General features: G+C 34.5%; 1 protein-coding gene across 2 annotated transcripts in view; it reads left to right on the top strand.

The window, feature by feature from the left end:
* Nucleotides 1–16077, top strand: part of LOC132754507 (fibrocystin-L-like) — a 193667-nt gene that overhangs the window by 62370 nt on the left and 115220 nt on the right. For both annotated transcript variants that reach the window (XM_060745147.1, XM_060745148.1), the window contains 6 exons: nucleotides 3924–4089; nucleotides 4530–4684; nucleotides 6492–6720; nucleotides 7644–7910; nucleotides 13710–13849; nucleotides 15712–15841. In XM_060745147.1, the coding sequence (XP_060601130.1) occupies nucleotides 3924–4089; nucleotides 4530–4684; nucleotides 6492–6720; nucleotides 7644–7910; nucleotides 13710–13849; nucleotides 15712–15841 (1087 nt within the window). The remainder of the gene's footprint in view (nucleotides 1–3923; nucleotides 4090–4529; nucleotides 4685–6491; nucleotides 6721–7643; nucleotides 7911–13709; nucleotides 13850–15711; nucleotides 15842–16077) is intronic.

Here is a 16077-nt window from a genome sequence, read left to right as displayed (position 1 = left end):
TATACAATTGTAAACCAAGAATACAATATATGTACATAATGCATTGACAATTATCATTTTAAAATCCTTAGAGATGACTGCACTGTCCCGTAGCTATTGTCGAACATCACTGACAATGTCAGCAGTCAATCGATTGTCATTTTGCAACATCTCAGCGATTGACGTCACCAACGTCCTTAAAATTGCATTTTTCTGTCTCTCCCTTACTTGTTTTTTATTTGTCTATTTCCCTTTCTTAATCCTTTATGCTTATTAACCAGGTTTTCCGAAGGAAAAAACTGGTTATAAGATTGAGGTATGTCGGCGGGCGGACGGGCGGGCGGGCGGACGGGCTCGGTCGTAAACAATTTCTTCTGTGCGCAACTCCTCCTACATTTCTCAACGGATTTTGACCAAACTTTTACAGAAGCTTTGTCATCAAGTGCCCTGGCGCATATTGTCGGGGTTTTGCGATTAGATAATATTTGACCTAATTATGGCCCTTTGTTTTTTTTCCTTATATAAAATATATAGTGAACAATTTCTTTTGTGCGCAACTCCTCCTACATTTCTCAACAGATTTTGACCAAACTTTCACAGAAGCTTTGTCATCAAGTGCCCTGACACATATTGCCAGGGTTTTGCAATTGGTATATATTTGACCTAATTATGGCCCTTTGTTTTTTTTCCTTATACAGAATATATAGTGAACAATTTCTTCTGTGCGCAACTCCTCCTACATTTCTCAACGGATTTTGACCAAACTTTCTCAGAAGCTTTATTATCAAGTGCCTGGCACTTATTGTCGGGGTTTTGTGATTGGATAATATTTGACCGAATTATGGCCCTTTGTATATTTTTTCCTTATACAGAATATATAGTGAACAATTTCTTCTGTGCGCAACTCCTCCTACATTTCTCAACGGATTTTGACCAAACTTTCTTAGAAGCTTTATTATCAAGTGCCTGGCACTTATTGTCGGGGTTTTGTGATTGGATAATATTTGACCCGAATTATGGCCCTTTGTATATTTTTTCCTTATACAGAATATATAGTGAACAATTTCTTCTGTGCGCAACTCCTCCTACATTTCTCAACGGATTTTGACCAAACTTTCTTAGAAGCTTTGTTATCAAGTGCCTGGCACATATTGTCGGGGTTTTGTGGTTGGATAATATTTGACCGAATTATGGCCCTTTGTATATTTTTTCCTTATACAGAATATATAGAGAACAATTTCTACAGTGCGCAACTTCAAAAATTAAGCAAAAATAAAGTACTGTTTACCTTTCTAAAACATTTGGGGAAAAAAGGCGAATAGACAAAATAAAATTTCTCAATCATTTTTGTTTGAGGAATATTAAAAAAGCCATAATTCCTCCTAAAAATTCAATTAAAAACAAATACCCCTTCATGACAAAGCTTCTGTGAAATATTTTGCTGAAAACCTGGTTGCATCGCATTGCGATGTTCCTTGTTGAAAATTATGCCTTGGCTTACTGGAACTTTTCACTTGCAAGTCATAATCTTTTTCTACATTTTAAATGTTTTCTCGCCTTACTTATGAGAAACTTTTTGATTGATTTCCGAGAGGTTCCAACGACATAGTTTTAACGCGTCAGTATTTCTTTAACAAAAAAAGTGACGAATGAATTGTGATTACAAATATAAATATGATTTAAATGAAGTCATTGTTTTCTGACAACGTCAAAGATATGGTTGATGACGTTTAGGAGTATTTTGAAATCTAAATTAGCCATATTGTAAAATATACACAGTATTACGTGCAGGATGACAACGCAAATTAACGCACTGCGCCAGGTGTGCGTTACCATGGTTTTTGAAATCTCTGTCAGGGACAAGCTATTTGCGTTATCAGATTATATATAGCATCAGTTTACAGGTATTGTTTTACAATTAAGTGTGATATATAACAATAAGTGATAGGTTGAAAATTCTTCAATTGACATTCACAGTCCGGTTTATTTTTGATCAGCCCTCGTATATATTTTAATAGCTGACAAAAGTTTGTCTGGACAAATAGTACTAAATTTTCTGATTAGCACAATTTGCCTTTGCTTTATACTTCAAATAAGCATTGCTTATTGAAATTGCTTTATTTACATATAATTGTTGTTTTATTTACTCACAAAATTACAACCTTTCTTACATAGGAATATCATTCTTTGCATTAAAGGAGCTCACATGAGGTTGAAAAGCCTAAAACCAAAAAACTTGAAATTGACCAAGAGATGCACTTATAATGGATAAAAAACTGCAAAAGATAATGAAGAAAGTGTTAAATTTGAAAACAATTTTTTTTCACAAAAGCAAAGCAATGCTTCTCATTTTTGGTCATTCTGCACAGTAGAATAATAAATGATTATTTTGGGGGAAATGGGTTGAGGGAATGATCTGAAAATTTGCACACAAGTTATTCGTCCAGACTGACACCAAATGGTACACAATTCTTGAAAAAATTATTTCCAGCCCCTTCATGTCAAAATTTTTCAGTCAAGTCCCTTAACATTAACATAAAAATGACATTACTTATTTTCTTTTATTATTACTGAACAGTGAACCGTATTTGATTATTTTATACTCTGATATTTTCATGTCATTTTGTCAGTACATAATCATAGAACAATCAGGATATAATCACAAATAATTATATCAGCCATTAAACTTTTTGTGCCCCCTCTTTAGGGGGGGGGCATTTAGATTTACCCTTGTTTGTCCGTCCTTACAAACCAAGAGGTACTTGTATGACTTGGACAACAATGGGTAACAGTTAATTCTCTTTGCTCCTATTCATTCCGTTTTTACTTGTGTGTCTTTTTTTAAACCTTCAATGTGTTACTAAAAATTGCCAAAAAGATCAAAGGAAAAGTCACATAAGTACCATTTTGTGAGTATGGCCGTCTGTCCTTCTGTCTGTCGGTTCTCTTTTGAGTCGCATGCAGCTAAAAAGTATGTGACCTAGTGTCATGAAACTTTATAGAAATGTTGATCAGCATGTGTAGTTGTGCACCTGGGTATTTTTGTGTGGATATATTTAGTAGTTTTAGAGTTATTCGTAAAAAATTACAATTTTCAACTTGTTTCAAATGTAGGTAAAAAAATATTTGACCTAGATATATGAAACTTTACAGGAATGTTGATCAGCATGTGAAATTGTGCACCTGGGTATTTTCATTTGGATATGTGTAGTATTTTTAGAGTTATTGCTTTTGACTCAGTAAAAATTTACAATTTTCAACTTGTGTTGCACGTAACTTATAAAGTATTTGATCTAGTGTCATGAAACTTTACAGGAATGTTGCTCAGAGCATGTGAAGTTGTGCACCTGGGGTTTAATTTGTGGATTTATTCTGTTTTGTCAGATTTATTGCCCTTGATTAGTGAAAACCGGTCCATTATGTTGTGTTATTTGTTCCTCAAGTGCTTGAGTTAGAATCAACCAATTTTACAGGTATAATGATCAACAACATGACTGTGAAGCTATGCACCTGGGGTTTTGCATGTGGATTCTTTTCAGTTTTGTTAGAGTTCTTGCTCTTGACTGAGTATAAATTTGCAATTTTCAACTTGTTCATGCATACTCAAAAAATATTTGACCTGTAGGTCTGAAAGTTTACAAGAATGTTGGTCAGCCATATACTTATGCACCTTAGGGTTTGCTTGTGGATTTATTCAGTATTTGTAAAGTTCTTGCCCTTGACTTAGGAACAGATTTTTAGTTTTCAACTTGTGGCACATGTAGCCTAAAAAATATTTGACCTAAAGTCATAAGATTGACAAAATAGTGGAGTGTGGGGGCACCAATGTCCTATGGACACATTTCTAGTTAATTATTGAATCATCCACTTCATTTCTGTTAAATATCACTGAATCATTTACATCATCTATGGTCAATACCTAATTACTGTACCTTACTACACAGGTTACTTCAGGTGTGGCAAGTAGTTCTAGTACCAATGTGTCCATGGCCTTAGATAATGGTGGTGGATCTGGGGTTCTCATGGTGACCAGGACTTCACAGGCATCCCCACCGGTGAATGGACTCGTTGAGTTGTCTCTTTATCATGACAGAAAGGTTTTGAAGAAGGGTATAACTTTTCTCTCTGCATAGCTGCTTTAATTGAATCACTTATCGGTTAAGATTTATAAAATCTAAAAAAAACACATGAAATTCTATTTATGATACATTATTATAGGAAATATGTTTAGAGTTTTATATTGAAATTTTGTATCATTTGTCGTCTTTGTGGGGGAAAAAACCCAGTAAAGTTAAACATAAATCAGAACATATAGAATGAGATATTTGATACTCTTTGTCTTAAAGCTAGCAAAAAATACAAGAATCAGTATAACTATCATTTTTGATAGAAAAAATACATGTAACATTAATGCACTCAAAACTTGATTCTATGGATGTAAAATTTTTCAATTTTTGATTCAATAGTTTAGCTAGGACATCATTTTCAAATAAAATAGAATAATCTGAAGTTTATAATTAAGTTGATTACTAGAACTTGTTCAATTTCAGATATAGAAATTTCTATAACAGCAGAGCAATTCCAAAGGGAACTAGAGTCAATTCAAGGCATGGGATTTGTAAATGTAGTCAAGAAGGGTGATAGTTTTAACTTTAATTTGACTATAACATTTCTTTCACTACCAGGAGATCTTCCCAATATGGAGGTAATGATTTGGAGTTAACCCAACCATTATTTGATATTATATTATGCACGCGGCGTCTAGTAGATATGCATTTGTCTATACAGCAATGGGGGAAATTTTAGACTTGATTTTGTGTATTTTTTTTTGTTATAACAAAATCACATTGTTTTCAAATTTTCTAATAAAAATACATTTTCTGATGTACAACATGTCACAGAGCTTTAAGGGATTAGAATAAACGTTTAACTGAAGTGATAGTGCCATGTTTGAATATCATATTCTTTTTATAATTATCTAATTTTATCTACATGATAAATAACATGCCAATGAGCCAGTCTATAGTCGATTGTTCTAAAACTTAATCGTTGAGAGTGGTAAAAACTGAGGCAGTGTCACTCACTTCATTTGCTCTGCCTCTGTTGAAGTTTGGCTCCGCCTTAAATTGTCGCCAAATTTAATATGATGCTCTGTATGCTAGCATATAGTCTTCGTTGACGGGGTGGAAGGGAACCAGGACAACATTGATCAATATCACTTGTCGAATCATTAAATTACAAGTTACAAAGCCTAAACCATGCCCACTATCTGAGAGGTGGTTCTCCCTCAACCGTTAAGAAAGTACGCCAAACTCTGCGCAACAGTTACGCTACAGCAAGTAAGGGGAGATCACTGCAGAACAGTTTGTCCTCAAAATCATTCTAACATTATGCAATTTGTACAAATATTTAAAGGACATATTCTCGGCACATATTGTCTTGAATTTATTTTAAGAATACCAATCATTTCAATTTTACTTGTTATCCATTTAATTTTGCTTCTACCAGATGTTTCAATCTTTGTCGCAACAGGCAAACATTTCAGAATTTCAGACATGGCATTACTTTGTGAATTTATGCATTAGGTTCTACTTTTTCACAAAAATATGCAACTTAATTATTATTTAACAACGAGCACATACCTAAAGAACATGGAGAAAAAACTGATTTGTGCTTCGGATATTCAACTGTAATAGAGAACGATTATCAATGCTGATTGATTGTTCACATTATTTGGAGGCGTCTTTGATGTGCAGCATCAACATTTAACTTGTAAAATGTTAATACATTCGTTTTCATAACATCTTAGATTTTAAAAAAGCGTATCTGTTCAATAAACAGTGTAGAGTGGATTGTAGTGGTATGATTAACTTCAACATGTCTTCATTTCTTAAAATAAACTCAATTATATGCTATTTTTTACCATATTGCATCATTAGTTTTAGTGTGAAATTAAAGTTGCATGTTATATTGCTTTACACTCACCTGGATCATAAGATCTGTCACACAAACATTTGAGCCGCGTCACGACAAAAGCGACATAATGGGTTTGTGACCAGCATGGGTCCAGACAAGTCTGCGCATCCACAAACCCTATTACAAGTAGAGAAACTGATGGCGAACTGCGTGGATCCTGATCAGACTGCACCGATGCGCAGGCTGGTCTGCATTGCTGGTCTGGATCCATGCTGGTCGCAAACGCACTATGTTTCTTTCGTCGTGACGCGGCTCATTTGTCTGTCATTTATTGGTGGTTTTCTTGCTTTATAACATCATGAAATAATGAAAAGATTCTTCAACCACATGCAAACTTTTATAACATTGTCCTTAACTCGTTTTATATATCATATTAAGTTTCTATTAAATAAAAAATCATTTAAGTTTTGAACATGTAATGATATTGATGGATATGTGGTCTTTGTACTGAAATTAAAAACTCAACTACGTGTGATGTTAGAAAATATATAGATATTTATGATGAGCACTAGAATGGATTGTCTGAATTATTCTAGGTTTCGTACGACCGTCTTCAAGGAATAGAGGCTCAAGTTATTGTTGAAACAAAGGAACACGGAGGCTTGTTTTATGATCCACTTACAGGCGATATGGTATCGACGGTGCACAGCTCGCCTCAGGTTAGACTTTTCATCAACGATATACCCACGGCTTGTACTGATGACTGCTCGTTCAACTGGGATTCATCCTCCACGCCAACTATTTCCGGTATCAGCCCACAATCAGGTGCAATTTCTCTTTAGATTTTTACCTTAAACAATCTTTTTAAATTTAACTTAATTATGCCACCCATTGAAAAGGGAGGGCATATTGCTTTGCTGCTCTTCGTTGGTCTATTGGTCGGTCTGTATGTCTTGTCAGTCCACCAACAATTCCTGTTCATTTTCTTTGCAGAGGTTGCACATTCTGAAATAAAATATGGTATACAGATTCATCATAAAAATATCTAGCTTAATAAAATCTCTTTCGCTTACGGTAGAGCAATTTTTGCCAATGAAATACCCCTATTCTCAGAAAAATTCCAATTATTTGCGGTTTCCAATTATTTTCTTTGCAGACATTGCACATACTGAAATGAAGTTTAGTATACAGGTTTATCACAAGAATATGTAGCTTAAGTTCCCGTTTACTTACGATCGGGCAATTTTTGCCAGAGAAATGCCTTTTGGACTTAGTTCAGTTGCAGCTCATTTTCTTCGCAGAGGTTGCACAAACTGAAATGAAATTTAGTATACAGGTTTTATCATAAGTATATGTAGGTCCAGTTTCATTTTAGGAACGATCAAGCAATTTTTTACAGAGCTATTTCACTTTGACTTAAAAAAATTACAACTATTTGCAATTTTATTGTTTATATTCGTCGCAGAGATTGCTCATTCTGCAATGAAATTTGATATACAAATTTATCATATCAATTTTGGGTACAATCAAGCAATTTTGACTGAGTTATGCCCCTTGGACTTAGAAAAAAATCCAGTTATTTGCAGTTTCTGTTAGTTTTCATTGCAAGGGTTGCATATACAGAAATAAAACTTGGTATATCACATTAAGTTTTGTTTTGTGTACATTAGAAAGTTTTGACAAAATTATGACATATTTGATAATTTCTACAAGATGTTCTTTATTGATAAAAGCTTTTTTCATTTCAGGATCATCATCAATATCTACGACTGTTTTTATTACTGGGACAGGATTCAGTACAGTCATAAGCAATAACCAGGTGACAATCGGAGGATTTGAATGTACTGTAACTGGTTCATTGGCGACTATTATCACGTGCGATGTTGGTAACGGGCCAGAGGGACCACATTCTGTAGTTGTGACAGTTGATGGTAAAGGTAACGCTGAAGGTAGCGTTCAGTTTACTTACACAGCAGGTATATCATCATTGGCCCCTACGTCAGGAAGTATTGGAGGTAAGTCAACATCGTCATCAATTAAGCATTAAACTTACCAATGTGCAAACATGTGTTATCCATATGAATATGTGTCGCTCATCTCAAATGAAGTGCTAGACAAATATAAATGAGGCATGATGCGAGATAACTGGTCCTAATGACATTTTTTTCGAAATTTGTTTTTTAACTTATTGTAGATAATATATGAATTATGAAAGCAAAACTCAATACAATACAATGTTAATTTATTGTCCCCAACCTTTTCAAAGAAAAAAGGTGGAAAGAAAAATAGGCTCCATCCGTCTGTCCGTCCGTCCATCACACTTTCGTGTCTGGTCCATAACTTTGTCATTTATTAAAGGAATCTGAAATAACTTGGCACAAATGATTGTTATAATAAGTAATGTGTCATGCACAACAAATAGACCCTTACTTCCAGGGTCTAGATCGCACTTGCTCATTCAAGGTCAACATTGCCTATTTGAGAGTATATGTCGTGTCCGGTCCATAACTTCCTTATCTTTGAAGGGATTTTGTAAATACTTGCCACAATTGTTCACAATAATGAGACAGTGTGTCATGTGCAACAACTGGTCACCTACCTCCAAGGTCAAGGTCACACTTGGACGTCAAAGATTAACATAGTCTGTTACAGGGTATATTTTGTGTCTGGACCATAACTTTGTCATTTATCAAAGGAATCTGAAATAACTTGGCACAAATGTATGTTATAATAAGACGATGTGTCATGCGCAACAACCAGACCCCTACCTTCAAGGTCAAGGTCGCACTTTGCTCATTCAAGGTCAACATTGTCTATTTGAGGGTATATGTTGTGTCCGGTCCATAACTTCCTTATCTTTGAAGGGATTTTTTGTAGTTACTTGCCACAATTGTTCACAATAATGAGACGATGTGTCATGCGCAACAACCGGTAACCTACCTCCAAAGTCAAGGTCACACTTGGAGGTCAAAGATTAACATAGTCTGTTAAAAAGCAAAATAGACACTACACTACTCAAATAGACACTACAATAAGACAATGTGTCATGCGCAACATGTGCATCCCTACCTCCAAGTTCAAGGTCACACTTAGAGGTCAAAAAGTAACATAGTCTGTTTATGGGTATATTTTGTGTCCTTTCTAGAACTTCTTCCGGATTTTGAAATAACTTGGCATAAATAGTCACAAAAAAAAGATGATATGTCAAGTACAACACCTGCATCCCTACCTCCAAGGTCAAGGTCACACTTAGAGGTCAAAGGTTAACAGAGTCTGTTATATGGTGTATTTTGTGTCCGTCCATAACCTCTTCATAGATCAAGGGATTTTGAAAATAAATAATAAATAGTCACAACGATAAGATGATATGTCAGGCGCAAAACATGGGTCCCCACCTCCAAGGTCAAGGTCACACTTAGAGGTCAAAGCTTAACATGATAGATTTTTAAGTTCCTCATTTCATTTTATTTCTTTAATTGTCTCCTGCCTTTTCGAAGAAAAAAGGGGGATATAGAAATAGGCTCCGTCCCTCAGTCCGTCCATCTGTCTGTCACACTTTCGTGTCTGGTCCATAACTTTGTCATTTATCAAAGGAAACTAAAATAACTTGGCACAAATGTTTGTTATAATAAGACAATGTGTCATGAGCAACAATAAGACCCGTGACTCCAGGGTCAAGGTCGCACTTGCTCATTCAAGGTCAGCATTGTCTATTTGAGGGTATATGTTGTGTCCGGTCCATAACTTTCTTATCTTTGAAGGGATTTTGTAAATACTTGCCACAATTGTTCACAAAAATGAGACGATGTGTCATGCTCAACAACTGGTCACCTACCTCCAAGGTCAAGGTCACACTTGTAGGTCAAAGATCAACATAGTCTGTTATAGAGTTTATTTTGTGTCCGGTCCATAACTTTTTCATAGATCAAAGGATTTTGTAAATACTTGCCACAAATAGTCACTATAATAAGAGGATGTGTCATATGCATCACCTGCATTCCTACCTCTAAGCTCAAGGTCATCTTAGAGGTTAAAAATTAACATAGTCTGTTTTAGGGTATACTTTGTGTCCAATCTAGAACTTCTTCGAGTTTTGAAATAACTTGGCACAAATTGTTACAATTATAAGAGGATATGTCAAGAACAACACCGGCAACCCTACCTCCAAGGTCAGGATCACACTTAGAGGTCAAAAGTTAACAGATGCTGTTATATGGTATATTTTGTGTCCCATATATAACTTCTTCCAGGATCAAGGGATTTTGAATATATTTGTCACAAATAGTCACAATGATAAGATGATATGTCATGCGTAACAACTGTGTTCCTACCTCCAAGGTCAAGGTCACACTTAGAGGTCAAAGATTTACATAGTCTGTTATAGGGTATATTTTGTGTCCAGTCCTTATTTTTTCATAGATCAAGGGATTTTAAAAATACTTTGCACAAATAATCACAATAATTAGACCTCCAAGGTCAAGGTAACATTTTCTTTCTTTAAAAAATTTATTATTGCATTTGCAGATCTAGCATCAATCATAATTTTAGACTGAAAGTCCTGAGAGCCATACCTTAATCTTTTGAAATAGCACAATTTTATTCTTCAAATAAAACCTCCCCGAGGCGGTGGACGTTGGTAACTCTGTTACAAATTCTTGTAAATTTATTGTTGCATTTGCAGATAAAGCATTGATCATAATCTGGAACTGAAAGCCCTGAGATCCATACCTCAATCTTTTGAAAAAGCACAAATTTATGCTTCATATAAAACTTCCCCGAGGCAGGGGACGTTGGTAACTCTGTTACAAATTCTTGTTCTATATAAAGGCACCACTCGGAGTTGCCAATTAGTTTATTCTTTTGCATATTGTATACTGTAAGTAAACTGTAGATTCTATAATGTAAATGTCAGTGTGGTACTACTAACAATAAAAGATTATCAATGCTATGCTCTTATTATAATTTGTAAACATGCATAGATGTAATAAGATTTTATGCCCCCCTTCGAAGAAGAGGGGTATTATTGTTTTGCTAATGTGGGTCCATCGGTAGACCACATGGTTTCCGCTGATTATCTTGAAAACTATCACAAAGTCTTCATATTTCACATACTGATTGGTCATAACTAGAAGATGACTGCTATTGATTTTGAGGTTACTAGGTCAAAGGTCAACATCACAGGGGCCTTAAATGTCAGAATGGTTTCCGTTGATTATCTTAAAAACTATTTATCACATAGTCTTGATATTTCACATACTGATTGGTCATAACTAGAAGATGCTCCTATTGATTTTGGAGTTACTAGGTCAAAGGTCAAGATCACAGGGGCCTTAAATGTCATAATGGTTTCCGCTGATTATCTTAAAAACTATTTATCACATTGTCTACATGTTTCACATAGTGATTGGTCATTTCTAGTAAATGACTCCTATTCGTTTTGGGGTCACTAGGTCAAGGTCACAAGGCCTTGAATGGTAGTACAATTTCTGCTGATTATCTTGGTTACTATGTATCACAAAGTCTTCATATTTGACATATTGAGTGGTTATAACTAGTAGATAACCCCTATTGATTTGGGGTCACTAGGTCCAAGGTCAAGGTCACAGGTTCTATGAATTGTAGTATGATTCCAGCTCATTATCTTGAAAGCTGATTATCACAAAGTCTTCATATTTTACATAGTGAATGGTCATAACATGTAAATGACCCCTATTGTTTTTGGGGTCACTAGGTCATAGGTCAGGTCACAGGTGCCTTGAATGGTAGTATGATTTCTGCTGATAATCTTGGTTACTATTTATCACAAAGTCTTCATATTTCACATATTGAGTTGTTATAAGTAGTAGATAGCCCCTATTGATTTTGGGGTCACTAGGTAAAAGGTTATGGTCACAGGGTCCTTGAAATGTAGTATAATTCCCGCTCATTATCTTGAAAGCTAATAATCACAATGCCTTCATATTTCACATAGTGATTGGTCATAACTTGTAAATGACTCCGTTTGATTTTGGGGTCACTAGGTCATAGGTCAGGTCACAGGTGCCGCGAATGTTGTATGATTTCTACTGATAATCTTGGTAACGATTTATCACAAAGTCTTCATATTTCACACATAGAGTTGTTATAACTAGTAGATGACCCCTATTGATTTTTGGGTCACTAGGTCAAAGGTCAAGGTCACAGGGGCCTGGAATGGTAGTATGATTTTAGCTGATTATCTTGGTTACTATTTATCACAAAATCTTCATATTTCACATATTGAGTTGTTGTAACTAGTGGATGACCCCTATTGATTTTGGAGTCACGAGGTGAAAGGTCAAGTTCACAGGGGCCTTAAATGCCAGAATTGTTTCTGCTGATTATCTTAAAAACTAGTTATCACATAGTCTTCATATTTCACATAGTGATTGGTGATAACTAGTCAATGACCCCTATTTATTTTTGAGTTAGTAGGTCAAGGTTACAGTAATCTTGAAAGCTGATTATCACAAAGTCTTCATATTTCACATATTAATTGTCCAAAACTAGTAGATGACCCCTATTGGTTTTTTGGGTCTCTAGATCAAAAGTCAAGGTCACAGGGACCTTGAATGGTAGTATGATTTCTGCTGATTATCTTGGTTACTTTTTATCACAACATCATCATATTTCACGTATTAAGTGGTTATAACTAGTAAATAAACCCTATGGATTTTTGGGTCATGAGGTCAAGTTCACAGTGACCTAAAATGTTAGAATGGTTTCCCCTCATTATCTTGGTTAATTTTTGTCACAAAGTCTTCATATTTCACATATTGATTGCCATAACTAGTAGATGACCCCTATGGATTTTTGGGTCAATAGGTCAAAGGTAAAGGTCACAGGTGCCTTGAATGGTAGTATGATTTCTGCTGATTATCTTGGTTACTATATATCACAAAGTCTTCATATTGGACATATTGAGTGGTTATAACTAGTAGATAACCCCTATTGATTTTGGGGTCACTAGGTCAAAGGTCATGGTCAAAGGGGCCTTAAATGTCAAAATGGTTTCCGCTTATTATCTTGAAAACTATTTATCACAAAGTCTTCATATTTCTTATATTGATTGGTCATAACTATTAGATGACCCCTATTGATTTTTGGTCACTAGTTCAAAGGTCAAGGTCACAGGGGCCTTAAATGTCAGAATGGTTTCCGCTCATTATCTTGAAAACTATCACAAAGTCTTCATTATTTTTCTTTTTTCATAACTAAACACTTCTATATACCCATTTATGGCAAGTTTCTATAACAATATAACCAATAATGTGAGTCAAAGGCTAGAAAGGGCCGCATGTGTCGTTCGGCATTTCTTGTTGTTGGTTTTCATCAATTATACATTATAGACACTTACTTCTAATTCCTCCTCCATCTTATAATTTTTCCTCTGAATTTCAAAGATAAAACACTTTAAAAAAAACTCAATAGCACATGATAAAAAAATCATTTCTGTGTATACGCAACAAGAGTGATGCACATTTATTGTCGAGTCATTATGACTGGTTTTCTCACGTCGCACGTCAAATATACTCTTCATTTGTGTCATCTTTTCATATAGAAATGTATCTGTTCAATCACTGAGTACCTTTTGACCTGTAAAATATTCTTATTTGACAGAAGGAATCGTAATTTTTAATTCAGCACATTTTTTATGAAGAAGAAAACAGGAAAAAATCAATTTTTCATGACTTAAATTTCTAGATTTTTACGTGTTGAAATAATTCAAAGAATAATTAAATTTAACCTTTTAAATATATACATGTGGTGATTGTATCACTTTCTTTGATCTTAAGGTGGTGTTAAACTAACAATCAGTGGTTTTGGTTTCAAGCACTTTGGTTACAAAAATGGAGCAAATGTAACAATCAACGGCAAGATTTGTTATATACTTTTTAGACATACAGATACAATTGTGTGTTTGGTTCCACAATCGGTAAGAATTAACTTTTCTTAAAGTCATTATTCTCTACTTAATGTGATATGTGTAATGTTAATGTCATACTTGCAACCTAAGTGTCATATTTATAACATGAATTTCATACTTGCTACCTTAATGTCATATTTGTAAGGTTAATGTCATACTTGCAACCTTAATGTCATAGTTTTAACCTTAATGTCATATTTGCACTCTAAATGTCACATTTGTAACGTGAATGTCATACTTGCAACCTAAAATGTCATATTTGTAACATGAATGTAATACTTGCAACCTTAATGTCATATTTGCGACTTTATGTCATATTTGTAATATTAATGTCATATTTGTAACCTTAATGTCATACTTGCAATCTAAATGTCATATGTGTAACATGAATTTCATACTTGCAATTTTTATGTAATATTTGTAATGTTTATGTCATACTTGCAACCTAATGTCATATTTGTAACCTTAATGTCATACTTGCAAGCTTAATAATCAGTTTTATATAAAGTTATATAGTGAAATCTCAAAAATGACAAGGCCTAGGGCTTTGATATTTGGTATGTAACTTTATCAAATGGTCCTCTGCAAAGGTTATTCAAATAATGCCCCTAGGGTCAAAAGGGACCCAATTATTGGGCTCATCAATTTAAGATAAAGTTATATAGGAAAATCTTCTTGTCAAATACCTCAAGGCCTAGAGCTTTTAATATTTGATACTTAACATTATCTAGTGATCCTCTACAAAAACTGTTCAAACTATGCATATTGTGTGAAAAGGGGCCAACCAGGGGGTCATCAGTTTTACATAGAGTTATATTGGAATTAAAAAAAAAAATCTTCTTGTCAAAAACCACTAGGCCTATATAGAGCTTTAATTTTTGGCATGTAACATCATTAAGTGGTCCTCGAGAGAGAGATTTTTTAAATTAGGCTCCTAGGGTCAAAAGGGGTCCCTAGTGGTTCTTTTTTCTCATTTAAGATTTGGGGTTTTAATTGTGCTTTTTTATGCTAGAGTTGCAAAAAGTGATACACTGATATGTGATAAAGTGTATTACTACAAGATAAATGTACAATAAAAAAAGGAATACTTATGTGTCATGACACCAGATATGACGTCAATAAAGCATTAAATGACATCAGGTAAATTACATCTAAACTCAATATAGTTGCACATATTTATGCCCCCACAAAGTGGGAGCATATAGCATTGCACTTGTCCATCCGTACATCTGTCCGTATGTCCGGAAATCTTGTGAACACAACTCCTCTTAAACCAGATGGCAGATTTTGCCTAAACTTCCAGGGATGAACAACCTTAATGTGTAGATGGTAGTAAAGGAAGGAATTTTTGCTGTGACCAAATTTAACAGAATTGTGGCCCCATGTTGATTTTTTCATTATAAACTATGTAGAAATTTTGTGAACGCAACTCCTCTTAAACCGGATGGCAAATTTTGCTTAAACTTCCAGGGATGAACAACCTTAATGTGTAGATGGTAGTAAAGGAAGGAATTTTTGCTGCAACCAAATTTAACAGAATTATGGCCCTTTGTTGATTTTTAGTTTTTAACTTGTGGCACATGTAGTCCAAAAAATATTTGACCTAGAGTCATACGATTGACAGAACAGTGGCGTGGGGGGGGCATCTGTGTCCTATGAACACAATTCTAGTTTTATCTAATTTGAATTCTCTTTTTTATTAGGATGTTCGAATTCAAACAAAGTGTCTGAATACCCAAAATGACAACTTAAATATTCTAAACTTTCTTTGCCCAACTTTTCAGGTTACAACAATGTTGACATCTTTGTTAGAAATTATAAGATTACAAATTCTTTCCTTTTAAATTCTTATCATGTTCTGCAATCTTTAGACATCTGCTGGTACTTGGAATGTGGTCGTTCATCAGGGATCTTCTTCATTAAGTTATTCTGGATATACATATGATTTTGGACTAACCGCTTTAGTAAGCAGTGTCGTCCCATCAACAATAGGTGTGACAGGTAATGTAATTTTTTTTGATACTTATTATTATATAAATAACACATGGGTTTGTGGGTAACAGTAAAAATATCATCCCGAGGAAAGTACGCCTCGGTAACAGTATTTTTACAAGGGATGATATTTTTACTGTTACTCACAAACCCATGTGTTATTTATTTTATTACCCTGAACAAAAATACCTTTTAAGTTTTAAATGTACTTTAGGCCGTCTTGAGAAGTTTTCTTTTTCTTTTAT

Source organism: Ruditapes philippinarum, unplaced genomic scaffold (assembly GCF_026571515.1).
Source record: "Ruditapes philippinarum isolate M1 unplaced genomic scaffold, ASM2657151v2 ctg402_1_1_1_1, whole genome shotgun sequence".
Classification (NCBI taxonomy): domain Eukaryota; kingdom Metazoa; phylum Mollusca; class Bivalvia; order Venerida; family Veneridae; genus Ruditapes; species Ruditapes philippinarum.
This window is presented reverse-complemented; position numbering and strand designations above follow the sequence as displayed.